At 33.4% G+C, this 19647-nt stretch overlaps 5 protein-coding genes across 5 annotated transcripts; 3 read left to right on the forward strand and 2 right to left on the reverse strand.

The window, feature by feature from the left end:
- Positions 1-425: 425 nt before the first annotated feature.
- Positions 426-4129, forward strand: LOC110646538 (derlin-1). The gene is made up of 7 exons (XM_021800011.2): positions 426-659; positions 1417-1552; positions 2282-2355; positions 2468-2561; positions 2901-3029; positions 3167-3327; positions 3735-4129. The coding sequence occupies exons 1-7, from the start codon at positions 643-645 to the stop codon at positions 3850-3852; spliced, it is 729 nt and encodes a 242-aa protein (XP_021655703.2). The 5' UTR covers positions 426-642; the 3' UTR covers positions 3853-4129.
- Positions 4130-4857: 728 nt separating this feature from the next.
- On the forward strand, positions 4858-6194 carry LOC110646546 (profilin-2). Its single transcript, XM_021800021.2, has 3 exons — positions 4858-5079; positions 5400-5537; positions 5817-6194. The coding sequence occupies exons 1-3, from the start codon at positions 4951-4953 to the stop codon at positions 5949-5951; spliced, it is 402 nt and encodes a 133-aa protein (XP_021655713.1). The 5' UTR covers positions 4858-4950; the 3' UTR covers positions 5952-6194.
- A 2231-nt stretch (positions 6195-8425) lies between these two features.
- LOC110646543 (profilin-1-like) lies at positions 8426-10766 on the forward strand. Its single transcript, XM_021800016.2, has 3 exons — positions 8426-8701; positions 9911-10048; positions 10330-10766. Exons 1-3 carry the CDS (start codon positions 8579-8581, stop codon positions 10462-10464), a joined length of 396 nt encoding a protein of 131 aa, XP_021655708.1. The 5' UTR covers positions 8426-8578; the 3' UTR covers positions 10465-10766.
- A 1937-nt stretch (positions 10767-12703) lies between these two features.
- LOC110656008 (glucan endo-1,3-beta-glucosidase 13) lies at positions 12704-16516 on the reverse strand. Its single transcript, XM_058146003.1, has 4 exons — positions 16196-16516; positions 13491-14765; positions 13240-13270; positions 12704-13145 (listed from the first exon to the last, which is right to left on the reverse strand). The coding sequence occupies exons 1-4, from the start codon at positions 16248-16250 to the stop codon at positions 13010-13012; spliced, it is 1497 nt and encodes a 498-aa protein (XP_058001986.1). The 5' UTR covers positions 16251-16516; the 3' UTR covers positions 12704-13009.
- A 2180-nt stretch (positions 16517-18696) lies between these two features.
- On the reverse strand, positions 18697-19176 carry LOC110656009 (uncharacterized). The gene has a single exon (XM_021812517.2). It carries the CDS (start codon positions 19051-19053, stop codon positions 18823-18825), a length of 231 nt encoding a protein of 76 aa, XP_021668209.2. The 5' UTR covers positions 19054-19176; the 3' UTR covers positions 18697-18822.
- Positions 19177-19647: the final 471 nt, after the last annotated feature.

A 19647-nucleotide genomic window follows, 5' to 3' on the forward strand; every position in this document is an offset into this window, starting at 1 on the left:
CGGTTCAAAAGTCTTTTTACCTATATTTTTTCTAAAAATTATAATATTTGAATATATAAATATATAGGAATAAAAAAAATTTTATAATAATAATAATAATATATTATTACGTGACGGGTTACAAGGATTCGAGAGAAGAGAAGTTCTTCTCATTTTCGACTCACACAATATTGAAGTTGGAAAAAATTGATTGGGTTTGAGGTTAATCGAATCGATTCCATAACAATTACCATCCCGGGAAGAGTTAAATAAATAAAAAAATAATAAATATCGATTTATCATTATTATTATTTTTAGAAATGATCGCACTAATGGGCTGCGGTCCATTCACACCGACAGAAGACCCCAAAACACCAGAAATTGGGTCCGATGGACAGTTTTTTCCGTTGCTGGTGGCGGCCCAAATTGAACGAAGCGCCACAAAGAGTCAGAGACCAAGTGCGAAAGGAAGGTAGGAATGGGTTTAGGAAGAGGAAACTTCTGGATCTTAGCAATCGCTTCATAGTTTTCACAATATTCGAGTAAAAACGGCTTTGAATTTTCACAAATCACAACTATCGTTTTCGAAATTTAAAGTCCAAATTGAAGAGACATTTACCCACTGAGATTTTCTCCATCTCAATTTAGCTTTCCGAGTCTACAATGTCTTCACCTGCTGAGTAAGTAACCTTTTCCGTATATATTTTTCTTTTAAACTTTTCCTTCGTTTTTCTACTGAATGTAGATTTGCTGATTTTCCTTCGTTTCTTAATTTTAACGTTCTTCTTATTTCCTTTTTAAAGTGATTCAATTTATTCTGTTGCTTTGTGTTTGTGTTCGCACTGTTTGGGATTCTGGTGAACTTAATCCTAGCCAAGTTTTTTCAGTTTTGTTTTACCAATATAAGGCAAATTTGGACTTCTGGCATAGAAGCAAGATTATCGGTATCAGAACTAGTTGCTTAAGTGATTCAAGCAATTACGCAAATTGGCTTCAGATGTTTGAGGTTACTTGCTTCTTCGTGATCTTCCTTTAGATTGAATCAAATGCAAAGCAGTACAACAATGGATTGGGAAAATGATAATTTTGTATGGGTATCCGTTAATAACCTTTAATTTATGGGAAAGGAAAGAAAAAGCAAAAGATGGAATGAAATGTCGTTGCAGAACAACTCATGGTGAAACCTTCCGATGACATTCTGAATGCATATGGTAATGTGACTTCAAATTGTGAACGACATTGAGGTGTTTTCTAAATGGTGTCTTATTTTGTTCTTTTAATCTTTAATTCTTGTTTGCTGGATAATAGTAGCAACAGTACTAATGCTAAAGCATCTTTAAACTGGTTATTCCTATTTTTTAGGTGTTCTATATGTGTAAAAACCATATATTTTTTTGATTCATGATCGTTACAACTTTTGCTGTCCATTTTGTTCAGTTACTATCACTCTCTTCCACCTGTAAGCAAGGCATATGGGACTTTGTGCCTGCTTTTCACTGCAGCCTATCAGCTTGGAGTATTTGATGTGGTGCATATAGCATTGATATATAAACTTGTATTCTCACGCTTTCAGGTACAGATTCAATTATTTATTGATGATTCTGATTCATAATTAAGGACTTCAGTTCTTATTATCATGAGAGCCATATTTGTTGTGAAAATTTATGGTGATAATTGCAATTTACAATGCTCACTATTTTAAGTATAGATGTAATAATTGTCGTAGTTGCTACAGGCGTGCCAATGATTTCTTTCCTTGTGCCTGCTTGCTAGACTTTCCAGTAGATCATAGATACAGTTGATAAGTTGGGAGTCAATAAAATGAGATGTAATTTAATTTATCTTACATGTGGTGGTAATTGTAAGCGGGAAATGCTGTTTGAAAGCTGCAACTCCCAAGATGGGTTGAGCCAGAATTAACGTCAATCACTTGGATAGTTGCTGCTTATATACACTGTTGTTTCTAGATCATAAATCAAGGGTTTCAAGTTTTAACAGTGTCATTGAATTGAATCAAAATAAAAAACTATACCAAAAAGATTGGGAGCATCAAGTCTTGCAAATTCTGCTAAATGGAACTCTTTCCCTCTAGCATTTTCACCTCTCTCTCTCTCTCTCTCTCTCTCTCTCTCTCACACACACACACACACACACACACACAGAAGCACATGTTGAAGAATAATTTGCTTCCAAAGTTCTGTTTGCTGCTTTCACTAATGACATCTAATGTTGTTGTTGAACACTTATTTTCTGTTCGAACTTAGTCCATGGAGCTCGTTTGCAATTTTGTATGCATTTGTAGGTGTGGAGGCTTATTACAAACTTCTTTTTCCTTGGAAAATTTTCTATCAACTTTGGAATTCGCCTTTTAATGATGTAAGTTGTTGATGCATAGATATGGTTTGATATCATTGTGCAACTCCTACATGTTTTTAGAGTAAGAATTGAGCTGATATATATAATATATATGTATTCTGCAATTTTGCAGAGCAAGATATGGTGTTCAACTTGAGAAAGGACCGTTTGATAGGCATACAGCAGATTTCTTGTGGATGATGATCTTTGGAGCCTTTTCGATGCTAGTATGTAGTTATGTTCTTTATTCATTCAGATTCTTTTCTGGCGGATGAAAGTGTTTTTTTCAATTGTTGCATTGTAAACTTAAATTGGGGTGGGCCTAACCTCAAGTAAGCTGAAGAATGAATTGATCTTGTCTTACTGTTCCTTTTCCCTCCTTCCCTGCTTTGGATTTTCTTTCATGGTGCAAATTCACATTTTGAAGCTTTTTGGACCACTGTGAGCGGTAGCCTAGATAATTCCTCCCCATATGAAGATGCAGTTTTTAAATGTACTTTTGTTGTTTGAATGCGTGAAAACCATCTTTTCATCTGATTGGTGGTATTCTCCCTTCTGGATTTTAGGTACTAGCTGCCATCCCTATATTTTGGACCCCTTTCTTGGGGATATCACTTGTGTTCATGCTTGTCTATGTCTGGAGTAGAGAATTCCCAAATGCCCAGATCAACATATATGGCCTTATGACTCTTAAGGTATGCTCAAGATGTATTCAGTCACAAATTTTTGTGGGGTGATTTCATTTGCTTTGCAAGAGATTTTGGGTTAGGAATTTCATATCTAACATGTGGCTTATATACCCCCTTCTTGGCTCTCCTGCTTGTGTTATCAGGCATTTTATCTACCATGGGCAATGCTCGCTTTAGATGTCATTTTTGGTTCCCCGCTTATGCCAGATCTGCTGGGGATCATTGCAGGGCATCTGTATTACTTTTTGACTGTGTTGCATCCACTTGCAACTGGAAAGACCTTATTGAATACTCCAAGATGGGTGTATCCTTTCATTACTTGGTTCCTCTCTTGGGAGAAGTATATTAGCTGTTTGCAATAGAAATTTGCATGTGTTCAATGTGCAGTCATCATTACAGATATCTTCTATCATGTCCCACTCTTGATAAGCTTTCCTGCTCAGTTGTGAGTTTATATGTTGAGTTCTGATTAAGCATTCTCATTCATCCACAGAGAAACATAACCTTGTCTAAAATGTGCAGTTCTCTTCCTGAGCACATAATGGCATTGGCATATTTGCAGCAGTAATCGTTCAAAGGTTAAAACTAGGGCTATGATAAGATCTTCCCAGGGCATTATCATTAACCAATAGTTTAATTCTTTGATTGATACTTGACTATGATATATTTCATTTTATTTTCTTGTTCCTCCAATTTCCTCAACTGCTGTAGGCATAAACTGGTCGCAAGGTGGAGAATAGGTGCTCCTGCCCCAACAAACAATCGAGTGCAACCTGAAAGAACTACTGGTGTAGCTTTTAGAGGGAGATCATACCGACTGAGTGATTAGTTATGCTCCTCTATTGCCTGTTTCTGGATCATAACATTATCTTCCGCAGCTAACTCGTCAATTCTTCAGATGAAGCAACTAACACAGAGCAAAGTGTTTTAAGTGAGTCATATGGGGATTCATAAGGAGCTTCTGACTGCTTAATTGGCTTTTTCTCTTTCTTCAACAACTTCACAGATCTTATGTTCTCAAGGATTTTTGAATTGCTGTATAACCGAAGGGAAAGGAGAAAAATACAGTTGACGGCAATGAAAGTAGTTCTACTTCTTTATGGTTATTTTGTTTTTAATTTACTTTATTTGTACCTAGTTATTTTCACCATTAGGTTAGACTTTACTGGTGAAAATAAATTTTATTTTTTTATTTTTATTTTATCAAACATAAATAAAAATATAAAAAGTGCATTTAGCGGTGAATAATAGAAAATATTTTTATTTAAAAATAATTAAAAAAATTTATAAAAAATAAAAAATAGTTTAAAGTTATTTTTAAAATTTTAATTAAATTCTAAAAATTAAAATTTCAATTTACAATTTAAAAAAAGATAAAACTCTAATTTTTAATTTTCATTAAAATATCTTTTGCCTTGAAATTAATTAAAAACACCTCAAAAAAAGAAATTAATTAAAAATAAATGAAATTTATATTGTATTAGTTATAGGGATGTAAAATGGATTTCTTAAAAAAAAAAAAAACGACAATTACAAAGGAACGATGTCGTGTTGAAGGAAGAGAAAGCAGCGTGATTTGGTAAAAGCTCAAGGGCAAAGAAGGTAGAAGACTACGTAATACCAAAACGTGGAAAAAAGCAGCCGAAAGTAACGGGAATGTGAAAGGTGAAGATTGAAGAAAGGGAAGAGCAAGAAAAACGGACGGTCCAGAAATCATCAACGGACAAGATCCGATCGTTCACTTTTCAAAGCGCTCTCTCCGCATTCATCGCCCATTACCTTTTTTTTTTTTTTTTTAATTTGTTTATTAATGAACACTTAGACAATATGGAAGCTTAGCTAATCCACAGACCCACACCTGTATTCACCGACCCACCGACCCACTGCTACTGCTTCACGATCAAGCTAATACAAAACGGAGGATAAAATGTCGTGGCAAACTTACGTAGACGAACACTTGATGTGCGACATCGACGGCCAAGGCCAGCATCTCACCGCCGCTTCCATTGTTGGCCACGATGGTAGCGTATGGGCTCAGAGCTCCTCTTTCCCTCAGGTTATTCCATTCTTTTTCACGTGTTTGATCTCGTTGATTGTATTTGAATGTGCGTCGATTTTTATGGCTTTTGATATGTTTTGTGAGTTGAATCACGGTGGTTGCATGTTGATTCCTTGTAGGAGTAGAGCGTGTGATTTCTTCAAAATTAGTGTGAAATTCGTTAAGAAGCTGATCTTAGATCCCAAAAACTTCAATTTTCTGTTATTAGATGGTAGCTTGGTTGATTTCAGTGACAGGGGAAAGGAAATTTTTATCGCCATGTGTATCTGACTTTGAGGGACTGCTTATCTGTGTTTGTTTTGGTTGCTTAATTGCAGTTCAAGCCCCAGGAGATCACTGACATCATGAAAGATTTTGAGGAGCCAGGTCACCTTGCCCCTACAGGTCTACACCTTGGGGGCACAAAGTACATGGTTATCCAGGGAGAGGCTGGAGCTGTTATCCGTGGAAAGAAGGTGATGAGCATTATATATATATATATATATATATATATATATACACACACACACACACACACACACACACACACTCAACCTTATCGTTGTTGGACTTTGATTCATTTTATTTCATAATATGGTTTCTTACATGCCCTTTGTCTGCTTCCTGGGTTTATCATGGATCAAAATTTATTTTTACCAAAGCTTTTTTAAACTTTGGGCATGCTCTATGTTGCTGAAGTGATTACATCTGTGCCATGCAATTAATCAGAAACTTGTCTGTTTTTGTTTTGGCAGGGATCAGGAGGGATCACCATAAAGAAGACTGGTCAAGCTCTTGTTTTTGGCATCTATGAGGAACCTGTGACTCCAGGACAGTGCAACATGGTCGTGGAGAGGTTGGGGGATTACCTCGTTGATCAGGGGCTGTAGGCCTAGTCTATCACAATTTATCACATTTCTTTTGTGGGGTTACAAGTACTGTTTTTGTTTCTTTTTTCTATTTGTTTTTGATCTCTGGTTCCAAGTTTGCACCTTCTTCTGTTGAAAGCCTTGAATTGGCTGTGAAAGTGTTGCAGACAATAACCATGTGAGAACTAAGTTGGTTGTTTGATGTTCGCCTGTTTTGAGTTGCATTACCTCGATAAGAAAAAAAAAATCTTGATTTAATGTGTATTCTGCGGTTTATCCACATCTTATCTTTCTCCTATTGCAATTGGGTGTGAAATGTTTTGAACATATCTTAATCATTTGGCGTTATAATTATGCAAAATAATTTTATATAATTATTTAATTATAAAATAAATAATTACTTAAATGTGAAACTTAAATGCATGAATTATTTCACAAATAAAACAAAATTTTAGGAATTAAATTATTTTAAAATAAACTATTGAGAGAGCAATAGCAGCGGTGTGAATTAAAAGGATGGAAATTTGAACTTAACACCTGTATTTTTAACCATCAAACTAAATGAATATGATAATTCTTACTGTTTTATACAAATATTCCCAGAATATCTATATTCTTATATCCCTTCTAAATGCAAATGTATATAAAATAAAATATGTAAAAAATCACAAGGACCTCAATAATATTAAATGTAATGAATATGTATATATAAATATTGAATTATTGGTTGTGGATTGGATTGATGAACCTAACCTAACCTTCAATTCATAGGTTTCATTCAATGTGTTGGGAAAGAGTTGGTCTTTCAGTTTCAGGATCAGAAGTGATGGTAGAGAATTGAAAGTGCGTTTGCCCTTTAAATGAATATGGGCTCCAGTTTAACCAAGCCGCCATTTTACTTCTAGTGCAAGCTCCTCTCATTATTTATCAGAATAAAATCATAATTCTTTGCCATAAATAATAATAATAATAATAATAATAATAATAATAATAATAATAATAATTATTATTATTATTATTATTATTATTATTATTATTTTCAAAACAAAATAAAAGCAATAAATATGGGAAAAGGTTCTAAAACAAGATGACAGAGCATATGGTTGTTGCTTTCTAAGTTCCATTGTTTTCATAGGAAAAAAGAAATTAATAATTCAGATATGAATTATTAAAAAGGCAGACTAATTTCAGCAGCTTTCCATAATTGAAAATGGTCACCACCAAAATTAGAACTAATCAAAAGAATTAAAATTTTATTTAATTAAATTTTTTTATACTTCAAAATATTAATAAAATTGAATTTAAATTTATTAAATAATATAATCAATTATTTTGTTTAACTGATTTAATAGAAAAATATATTTATATATTATTGATATTAATTTTAAAATTATTAATAATGCAAATAATCATTAATTAAATTAAAATTAAAATATTAATTAAAAAATTAATTATTTTAATTAATTCAGTTACCATTTAAAAATAATCATAAAATGTAACTGAAATTAAAAATTTTTTAAATTTATTAATTAAATTGAATTAATATCTTTATCAAATTTAATTTGAATTTTCTAGGGCACACTAATCAAACATTCTTTAATCATCGAGGGCCGACAGATCTCTTAATCTTTTCAGTTGGGGGCCACAAGCCCATCAAATCTCTAGCCTAATATTCTCCATGAAATGCTGGAATTATTTTTATTTATTTATTTTTATTTAATTACACAGCATTTTCATATTCAAAATGGGGTGATATTCAATAATTTTTTCTTATTTTTAATAATAATAATTTCATAATTTAAACTCTTAACCTTATAAATAAAATAGACTTGGGATAGTTTCAAACAATTGATTCAACTGAGTGTCTCGGTATGGCTCTGATTGAGGTTCGTAGTGAGTCAGACGTGCTCAGATATTGGTCTTTCGAGATCTCATATCTGTTTTAAATAATGTGTATATAAGAATAAAGATTTTATTAAAATTATTATAATTTTAATAATTATTTTTTTATTACTGAATTGTATATGTGTCTATCTCTCGATAAAAAAATCTACTTATTAATATTTTTAATTTTTTTTATTTAATTATACACATCAGCTTATATTATATTATATTACTATACACATATAAAAATTAACGATAGAAATAAATTATTATTAAAATAATAATAATTTTAATAAAATATTTATTTTTATATAATTTAATTTAATTATTATATAATTGTAATTCTATTGCTTTAATTTTATACTAAATATATTTAAATTATTTTTTTTAAATTTCAATCATAATTCTTTATTCACTTAAATATTATTTTTTATATAATTAATTTTAATTAAAACTAAAATTTAAAATTTAAAATTATCTAAAATAATTTTAATATCATTGGGTTAAACTTCATTATTGCTTAAATATTACTTTAATATTAATACTATAAAATTGCACACACATTCCGTTACGTCCGTACCAAACGCACCCTAAAGACAACACCGTTTGTCGACCGCGTCTCGTCGTTTTAACGCGATGTCAGTCTGCTGGCTTCGCAGATAAGAACACACTCAGCTAAGCGCATCCCATACTCACATTGCACAGCGCAGAAACTAGAAAAAAGCTTCATCAAATCTCTGAATTTGAAGAAGAAGCAGAAGAAGATGTCGTGGCAAACATATGTAGATGAGCATCTTATGTGCGAAATCGAGGGCAATCATCTCACTGCTGCAGCCATCATCGGCCAAGACGGCAGCGTCTGGGCCCAGAGCTCCAACTTCCCTCAGGTCTTTCTATACCTCACTTGTTCTTCGTTCTTGTCTAAAAATAATCCATGTGTTCTTTGGATCCATGGAAGTTGATTCTTGGGTTAGAGTTGGTGCTTAGATGTGATCTGACCTATTTTTTTCTTGTTTCCTTCTTTTTTTTTTAAAAAAAAATTATTAGTTTTTCTTATCATTATTCTTCTTCTCCGTCTTTATTAAGTAGCTGATGGGATATACTGGAAGGAAATTGGTTATTCTTAACTTTTTTCCCAATTGAATTGGGTTCTTTCTTTAATTTATTTGGGGGCTTGAAGTTGGTGCCTCTATGATCTGATTTGATGATTTTGTGGTGACTTGATTTACTTTATTTGGGGATTATTGAATGATTATCATACCCATGTGGGCTAATTAGGAATTGGGCGGTCTGATATGGTTCGTTTTATGATTGTAAGCGTGTCTAGTTGAATTGATTGATGGGTATGTTTGATACTTGGGTTAGGTTGATAGGAATATGGTGTTCTGCTCTTTATCTTCTATCAATTGAGCTGAGAACCTTCGCTTTATATCTTAAGCAATGTAGTTCATTGTTACAGAAGGCCTATGGCGGTTGTACAAACTGCTATGGCCTATCCCTCAATAGATCAGGGTGCCCTCTGATCATCCCAGTGTCCCATCTTCAAATGATAATAAAACCAAACGAAATGATCGGAGTGACCAGCTAGTGAGGATCTTCCTGTCTTTTTTTTTTCACTATATATAGAATAATAGAGTTAGTGAAAAGAAAAAGAGTAGATAAATAAATGAGAGAACCTTTTCAAAGTTTAAAGGTATATGCTAAAAAGAATGAGGAATTCGGCTCACAACTTTTTTTGATTTTGTGCTTCATTTGGTTCCTGGGAAGTGGAAGGAAAGGAAATCCATGAGAGAGAAGGCGTGCTATTTTACTTATCTTATTCGGGTGGGACTGAATGCAAGGTCTAATGCTAACGATGAAATATCAAACCATGAACGAAGAAAGGCACGAGAGAAAAGCATACTGGCTAGTGATTGGGTGGCCCCAGTTCTTGATTGGAGGGGATACCTAAGGCCTCTGCCCTTCCATCCCTCCCAACACAAAAGCTTTTGTTTGGGTGCGGATGCAACACCTAATAACATCTTTGAATGTTATGTATGTAGGACCTTTTATTGATTAACTCATGATCATTTCTTTTATTTTGATGTTTGATTCAGTTCAAGTCTGAAGAAATCACTGCCATTATGAGTGACTTTGACGAACCTGGAACACTAGCTCCAACTGGTTTGCACCTGGGTGGCACAAAATACATGGTGATCCAAGGAGAGGCAGGAGCTGTCATTCGGGGGAAGAAGGTGATGTACTCATTTTTAATATTTGGTTTCACTTTGACCTACATTTTCATCTAAACTTGCTTAAAATACAATCTTTGATGTAAGTGTACAAAGATCACCTTATGTGATAACACCAATAACGCTTCATATTCTATGTTAAATTTTAATTTGAAGTTTGAACATTCAGTATGTGCATGATGCATTTACATTGTTTGCCGTTTGTTACATTTTGAAATTCTATTGCTTATGTCAAGTTTTTCTTGTTCTTGTTGTCTTCTGAGCCTTTATCATTTCAATTTCAGGGACCTGGTGGTGTTACTGTTAAGAAGACAAATCAGGCCCTAATAATTGGTATCTATGATGAGCCAATGACTCCAGGGCAGTGCAACATGATTGTTGAAAGGCTCGGTGATTATCTCATGGATCAGGGTCTTTAATTTCTATTTGTCCTGCTATTTATTGCAATTTTCTTGGCTTCCATACAAGCTTGCATTTGCCTACCTGCTGTTGGAATGGTTGAATGCAGAGAAATAATATTATGAAATATTGAAAGTCAAGGGGAACACTGTTTCAGAGGAAAAGGTTTGGTGCTTGTTAAAGTAAATGGATATGCTCATCGCATTGTTATTGTACTAGTTTGATCATGGTATTGGATGATTTTCGAGTGAAGTACTTTGTATGAATTACAGTGGATTTCATCTGATGGATGGTAATTTGATTGGCGTAAATTTGGAAGTAATTCTGACTCTGTGCCTAATTTAATAAATAAATCACTCACAACATTGTTCTTTTAGGAGGATGGGATTCGAACGTCATATTTTTCTCCATTTGTTCTTGAGAATAATGTGGTGGTCAACTAAATTACCCTAATTGGTTCATTTGGATTAATCTTGCATGTCATCATTAGCACCAACTATTACATCACACTGCATGAAAATGTTTCTTATTGATAGAACTGTCTGCGTAAAGAATAGAAATTACTGTTGTGATGTTTAATTATTTATGCTGATAGATTGTAATGTATATATATATATATATATATATATATAGAGAGAGAGAGAGAGAGAGAGAGAGTTAGTTGTAGTACTTATGTTTTTGGTGCTACCATATATAGATTATATTTTTTATAAGTAATAATTATTATTTTTTATGTCAGGTATTTAATTTTCTTTTCATTTATATTTTAAGTATTTTTATTATTTAATATTTTTTTAATTATGAGCAATAATTATATGTAATTATTGTCAGAATTATTTAAAATAATAATTAATATGTTATAGTATTGAATGACCAAATGTAGATTATAAATTAACTTCAAACGGCGAACTTTGGCCATTTAAAATGGAAACTTTTTTTTTTCTTTAATGATAAAATTAATTTTTAATTTAAAATTTTTTTTTATTTCTTTGCATATATATAGTTGGACATTTTACATATCGATCATTCTTTTTTCATATTTTACTTATAAATTTTTCTTTGATTTATTATATTTATTATTATTTTTATTAAAAATTTATTGGTTTCAATTTCAAAATTTATTTATATTTCTTGTGGTCTTTTTTTTTTATAATATTAAAGAGTGGAATCTTGGAAGATGATAACTTATGCCAAAATTATGTCACTATTTCTAGAACTATTATTATTATTATCATTATTATTATAAAATTTTTTATAAATTTCTTCTTTATTACTTATAATTTAGAATAAAAATAATGATATAGGAGTTATGTATAATTAATTATGCATTTAAAATGAAAAAGTTATTTTATTTATTTTTTTTATTTTAATTGCATTTATTTTATAAATGTTAATTATCATGATAAAAATAATTATAGATATAGTGGTAGCCAATTAATCATGCCAAATATCAGTGTATTGATCCAGGAATCGAAATGCTTTGCTTGCCAGTGGACAATAGTCAAGGACAAACATCATAGGCTGCAGAAACAGACACAACATAGTCAGTCAAGGGTGCAAGAGATAATTTATCCTTGCAGAGAAGAGAAACCAGCACATCTGAATATAATCTCCAGGGAATATAACATGCACACTTTAGTAACTGTTAGCAATCATGGAGGCTAGACCGTCCAAAAACTGTTCTCTTCTAACTAGATTAGGAGTAAATCATATCTACATTCGGGACTATTTCAGAGAATAATCTCCACATAGCCTCACTATTAGATTAGAGATCACCTTAAACTACCTTGAAATGAGAAAGCAGAAATGAAAATTCCCTTGCCCAGAGAACTGAGTGCTTCAACACATTCGTTGGGATCAACTTAAAAAACAATCGATTATCATTTTGTTTTTCAAATTCGTTACTTATTTTAAGATTTCTCGTGAAGAGTTTCATTGAACAAAATGAGTTTTTGATTTTCAATACAATGGTTTGAAAAGATTAATTATTAAGTTCACTTGGTGCATTCATAAAGAGAAGATATGAAAATATCTAATAGCTAGATCTCGTGTGCTTAGAAAGTTAACCTGCACTGGACTGGAATCAGCTTTTGAAAGCACTGTTTTCTGGAGATGAAATGGTGATTGTTTTGGTCTGAGATAGAGAATGTTATGGATGCCAGTGCGGTGATGATAAAGGCAATTTGCCAATTGTCTATTATTAGGTGATTCTGGAGTATGCTTCTTCAGTGAAAAAACATGAGTCTCACCAACGATAAATAAAGAAAAGTTAAATATTTGTACATATTCAGCAGGATAAAATATGCATAGTCTTACGTGATATCTTAAAACAAATGTACATTTATGCTAGCAATTGCAATAGCACACGAAATTAAAAAGCTGAAAACTGACACCATGCCATCTCCTAATACCCACTAAAATATTATACAGAACTAATAGCAAGTATATGTTTCCATGCTAGTTGCGCATGCTTACTTGCTCAATCCAAGGGAAAATTTTCATTTATATGTAACCAAAAAAGCATGGATATGGTCCCATTTTGGCAGACTTTACCATGCTTCCATATCATGCAATGTTCAGCAGTCCAAGGAAAGTCATAAGAAGGAAACGGGAAGCCCATACAAAAACTTCAATCTGCGAGGGAGAGGACGAAGAAGTTGAAGCCATTGCTGTTGTGTTACTTGCTGCAGTTTTGTTGGTCCTGTATGATACATGCAAAACATGTTTAGCATAGTGAATATTAATGGCAGTAACCTGCAAATTGAAATGCTGGATGTCCCAATCATTCAACTTACCCAGTGGTCATATACAAGCAGTTATCATAGCCTGCACAAACAAATACAAGTTAGTTTGAAAACTGAGAGAAAAACAACACCCTAAAGTCTCCTTTCACTTATGAATTATTTTGCGTTTGCCTTATTCCCACAATTTTTCAGAAGTATTTTACCAGTTTGGGCAATAACTCATGCACACATGTGAAGAGAAAACCCGCACTAAGATATGGGATTCTAACCAAATAGAAAAAGTTGCACAAATGCATACATACTTGGATCTTTGTCAACTTTAACTCCCGCCCCACCAAAACTGCAAGCAACATCACTAGCCCCATTTTGCTGGTAATAACTGTTGAATGCATAGGATGCATGTGAAATTAGAGTATCTGGCTCAAAACAAGGCTGGCTAGGCTGAATGGCAGAACAATCCACATTTCCAGGACCACATGCCCAATCTAAGGCACTCTGCAAGTCAAGTTGAGAAACATTACTTGAAGCAATGCACCATGTTGTTCCATTGAAACCAGTAAAAGTGGAATTTTTGGGAACATCAACAACGCCTCTTCCTTTAAAATCCAAATTGTAAACACTTGTCTGGTCTGGATAAAATAAACCCCAGTTCCGCTCAGATTCCAAACCTGGCTTCCTGTTCTCATTGAACAATGAGAAGATATAAACATCCAACTCTTCTCCGGGCTTTGCAGGAGTACCAGAGTTATTGATGACATGACGAATCAAATTGGTGTTATAAGTCTGGGCATTATCAGGAGTAGCAGCTTTCTCCTTTGGAGACCCTTTGGATGGCCAACCTGTCTCAGTGACCATAACATTAATTGTTCTGAAATTCAGAGCCATCAGGGCGAAATAGAGGGCATCAATCTGAGCATCAAACATGTTTGTATACAGCAAACCGGTGTTTGGATCTATCACTTCTGAGGATGACTCAAATAGAGCATAATCCAAAGATACATTGTTTGGAGAATCTCTATAAGCATAGTAAGGATAAATATTAATCATAAAAGGAGACTGGTTTTCAGCAAGGAATTCCAACATGGGCTTCAGAAAAAAGGCATGGCTGCTATTAAAAGCCCCAGCAGACGGTGGGTATGAACGAGACAAAACTCCAAGTGAATGGGTGCTTGAAACTTTAATCCTTCTATGCAAACCAACCTTCTTCAAGGCTGTTAGGACATTATGCATGGCAGGTACAACTTGGGCAGAGGCATTATTGGGGCTTTCTGTGACTTCAGCTCCGACAGTTATGTATGTGATCTTTGTGGCAGGATAGTAAGGAAGAATGCTGTTCTTCAACCACGAATCAGCATTGGACTGAAATTGGGACAATGCCAATAAGTCTGAATTTGGAATTCCAACCATGAGTTCTACTCCAGTGTTTGCAAAGGCCTTTAGAACCTGAATATTTGAATCATAAATCCTCAAATATTTGATATTATGTTGTTGAACAAGCTCTGCTACTTTATCAGGTGTAGGAAGGTCATCAGCATTTCTTCCATAGCAAACTCCTACTATGCTTCCTCTGCAAAATACTGCAATAGAAAACTGATGAATTCTGGATCCGTATTAAGTAGTAGAAGCATTCAAAACAAAACAACTATGAAGTACAAAACAAAGAGTCTGGCTAAAAATAAACATTTAACCACACTGCAAGTCTACAACGACAGAAGGGATCAATTCCCACAAAATGACCACAGCTACTAAAATTAGTTATCCAAGCACCCACTTAAACTCAAACTAACATTTCTAGCTACAAATAGGACCAATTCAGACCAATTGCTTTCCCTTTCCATTGATCCATACAGCCATCAACAAATGGTTTCATGATTTGAATGTAAGAACAAGCAAACAAAATCAATTTGTTCTCAATACAAAGCTCGGATGTTGTTCACATTGATCAATCTCTATTCTCTAATGAGATTAACTTACTAGCTATGTGAAAAATAGGGCAAGATGAAGTTAACCAATTAATGCTTTCAGCAAGCTTTATCATTCAAGTGCAAAAGATGTTCTGAAGATCATCACTATATTGCTATTCTCAAACACAAAACTGAATCAAAACCAATTTAAAAAGGCTTAGAAACTCCTATACCATATATATGAGTTTTAATTTCAAAGCAAAGACAATTTCTAAATATTTATGAAGCATATAATTCTAACTAATGGCATACATAATTTCTTGAATGTTAGTCATGGCAGCTAATCATATCATTACATTATTCACCACAATCATAAATACTGCAATCTAGCTGTCCACGAACTTAAATGCTGAAAACCTACGTTACAGAAATTATAGAGAAAGCAACTACTATCACTGAAATCTTGTCAAGGGATTATGGGCTTGTTTTTTATTAGCATTAGTTTCTTAAAATACCGATCTTTGCTACAATTTGAATGAAGAAAAGTATAACGTCCTATTCCAGCCTGGAGAGAGAAGAAATGGACAACTTTTCTGTAGATTAGAATTAGAGCATCACAATTATAATAGGTCGAGATGAATAATTATTGATGACAATGGGGCCAGTTCTAAGTTAAACAGAAGCATTTCTGAAGCTGTTAGCTGTAAATTTCAAGTAGCATAAACTATAGGCAGAGAAATAGAATAAGAACAAGCAAAGCAAAAGGTGAAAGAAGATGAGAGAACCATGAGTGATGATTTTAGGCTGCAAAGATAGATAAATTAGTCCAAAGAAAGCACACATAGATTTGTTATAAACACAATGCCAAAGGCCAAATATTGAATCTTCAACCAAATATTGAATCTTCAAAATCATATGGGAAAAAGAAAACAAAGAATCTCGAAAAAAAAGCAGCAAATAATACATATATCTTCGAAACAAGAGGCTGAATCCCAGCCAAAACAGAGAAAAAGAAGAACAACCCAGACATTGAATGCAAAAAAAGAGTACAAATAGAGCAAAAAGAAGAAGCTTATGGAGGGATGATTTAGAATAAAACATACCCAAAAGTGTAAACAACATTGACACAGCAAAGATAAGCTTGAATACTGTCGCCATTGTTGTCCAAAACGGAGCTTCCAATCCAACGACAATGCAAAAGGTTCTGTTTCTACTTTACTCTTTTACCTGCGAGTATAACGTTATTGGAATCTACAGTGTGACGTATCTCCTCTCTCGCCAAAAGCTTCTCTCGGAATTCGAGAGAGACAAAGAGAGGTCTTAGCTTATTGGTCTGGGCTTTAGTGTACGCTCACTGTAATGTGTCAGAGAGAGACTGTGATCGGACTGGACTCGAGACATAATATTTTTATGAAACATAGGTGTCTTGATTTGGCACGGTCTGTTCCGCACCAATTTTTACCGCACACTACTATTAATAAACGGTCCACTCCATGCTCCATTGTTGGAATTCATTACATTCTTAATATTTTATTTTTTAATAATTAAAATACAATTTAGACTGAGCTTGTCATCGACAAGGATGAGAAAATAGAGTAGTAGCTATGTAGCTATGTCATGTTTGTAGACTCATAAGGAAGATGTCCATTTCAAGAGAATTTCACAAAAATTGAAGGTGATTTATAAGTTCTGTTGTCAATGAAGAGGAAAGTTGATATTCTAGGGCTTCGAGCTTTGGCTTTGGCCATATATGGAGACAAAAAAAAAAAAAAATGGGTGGCATCAATGATTGAAAAGGTTAAAAGAGAGATGATGATTGAAGGTGGAGATGGCCAAAGTAGAAGATAATCGATGGTGTTGGTGGTCATTTCTTTTGGTGGAGAAGGAGTGAAGAAGCTCCCCTTTGATTGTTTAGGCAACCTTGAGAAATTGACTCATCCTTACACATTTTTGTTACATGATATACTTATGTTGATTTTACGGTTTACCAAATCCCTTTTAAATTTATAATTGCTCTTTTCAACAATCCCTTATTAAGAATTAAATTCGAACTCTCTCTAGTATAATAAATCTTATCACTACATTCAATGTTTAATAATTTATTTTTACAATTAGTTATCCTCTGTTGAACTTACCCATTAATTTATTAACACATTATAATGAACTTATAAATTAAAATTATATTTAATTATTATAAAATATAAAATTTATGTGTGTAATAGGTTTTAATAATATTTTAAAGGTGTGATAGATTAAATTCAAAACAATTAATAAAAATAAGTATAACCAAATTATGACAAAATACAAATAAACACACAACAAAAATAGAAACCTCACATATTAATTTAGGATAAAACTATAAATAAAATTTGATAAATTTCTTTTTTTAAATTAATTTTTAAAATCTAATTAAATATATGTATTTCCTCCAAATGATATCAGAAGTTATCATATGGTAATACTAGTTATCTGCAGATTTAAGATCCTTAATTCAGCAATGAAAATTTGACGCGGAGTTCAACAAGAAGGAACAGAAAATTAGAATCTTATAGCCCATTTTCCATTCAAATGGCTCATAATCCTTTCCTTACTACTTCTGAACCTACTTACTCTCATTTTAGCCCTTTTAACCTTATGAACTAAAAACTAATTTTTTAAAAAGACTCATCTAGAGATGACAGTGAACACGGACAAATATACATCACAACACTCTCCTGGCCGATCCATAAGTTCACAAAATGAAATTTTCATCAAAACTAGTACATTTGATTTAACATCACTATCACACTCCTACTGTGGCAAAAGCCGAAAATAGGCCAATACGAGACTGGGCTTGTGCCAATCTTCTGGACTCAATAGGCAAAGGCCATTTCTTTTGGATCTGACATCCCAAAAGAAAAAGCCTCTCTGTTGTGCAACCACGAGGAGCTCCATGGGAAATCTGAAGCTCCAGTGGGTTCAAGTTCTTTGAAGAGGAAAAATTGTTCTTTTGTTTTTATTCACGTTCTTGATCTTTGCTTTGAAGTTCTTAATCTCAAAAAACTTTTTCAAGGAGACCTTGCTTTCTTTTTATCCTCTTTCTTGATCTTTTCGACTGAGATCAAATGTAAAATTCTATTGAGAATGTTCATTTTGCTTCAATTTCTTGATCTCCTGAAAGTATTGTCGATTTTCCAGATTGCATAGTTCATCATACATTGCTCAATTTAGCATCTCTTTTCTTGGAGTAGAATTGATAGCAATTTGAGAAAAGGAGTCTGTTTACTATCAAATTTACGCGGGACCAGCGGCTACGCAATGGGAAGGATATTAAAAATTTGAAGCTATCTTGAGTTTAACATAAAGAACTTGAGAATCAAAATTGAACAAATTTATAGAGAGAAATGCACAGTAACAATGCAAAGTTCGATCTCTCAATCTTGATATGCACCCTGAAACGAAGTACTCAATTTATAAGGCAAGTATTGCTCATACGCTTCTCTTAGCCCACTCATTTTCATCTCTAAGATTCAGTATTTTGCACGATAAGCTTACCGCTATCCCAGCCCCAGAGATCAGGATCAAACCAGGAAATCACAGCCAACACAATCAAAGCATCTGCAAATTTAAAAAGAAATTCCAAAACAAATTTATTTTGAAAGAGGATCACCTTACATCAGCAATATTTACATATCATGAAAACCAAAAAGATTAAAGATCATGATAATAATGACAATCACCATCATCGCAATCAGACAGTCTCAGTCTCTTCTGAATCTTCAAAGTTAGGGTCCTTCACATCGACAGCTTCCCCATGGAGCCCGATCTCAGCCTGGGAATACCCATCGCCGGCCCAAGTAAACTTGCCGCCGTGACCTCCTTTCTTAGGCGATCCACTCATGCCAGTGGCAGATTTCCTATCTTTCCTGACATCGGACTTGGAATTAGCATTCGTTTTGGAGCTCTTCACTGTATTCTTCATTTTCCCTGATTCTCGGCTTCTGAATGCTCTCAAATTGTAGGTGGTTTGAGGGTTTATGTAGCAGAGGGGAGAGGGAAACTGCGGGCGTGGCGTTTTGTGATTGGGTGGCCCATAGGAATTGGATAAGAACAAGCAAGGGAAAATGTTTACTTTAATATAGGGGTTACCGTCCAGTTCGGCGCTTGTGACTGTGAGTTCAGTGACGCTATGATATTTGGTTCTCGTGTCTTCCACCCTACACGTGGTTCTGATCTCACTGCCAAGCCCATCCCGTTTTCTTCCCAGCTAGTTTGATTCGGCGACAAATAATTTTTTTTTTAATAACTTTAACAGCCGGTCTGAGTTGAAGCTTTCATAGGTAAGTGATGAATTTTTAAAGTATTATATTTATTGGGGATGAAGATTTTTTAGAAAATGTAAAATTTTTTGAGATAATTTAAAAATTTATGATATAAACCACCATTAATTATCGATGATTGGTGCTGGGCACTGGTGATTAATGGTAATAATATATCATTTTATTATATTTAATAATAAAATAGTAAAAAGTAAAAATTTATAATCTAAACATTTTTATAATATTATAAATCAAAA

This window comes from Hevea brasiliensis, chromosome 4, assembly GCF_030052815.1.
Source record: "Hevea brasiliensis isolate MT/VB/25A 57/8 chromosome 4, ASM3005281v1, whole genome shotgun sequence".
Classification (NCBI taxonomy): domain Eukaryota; kingdom Viridiplantae; phylum Streptophyta; class Magnoliopsida; order Malpighiales; family Euphorbiaceae; genus Hevea; species Hevea brasiliensis.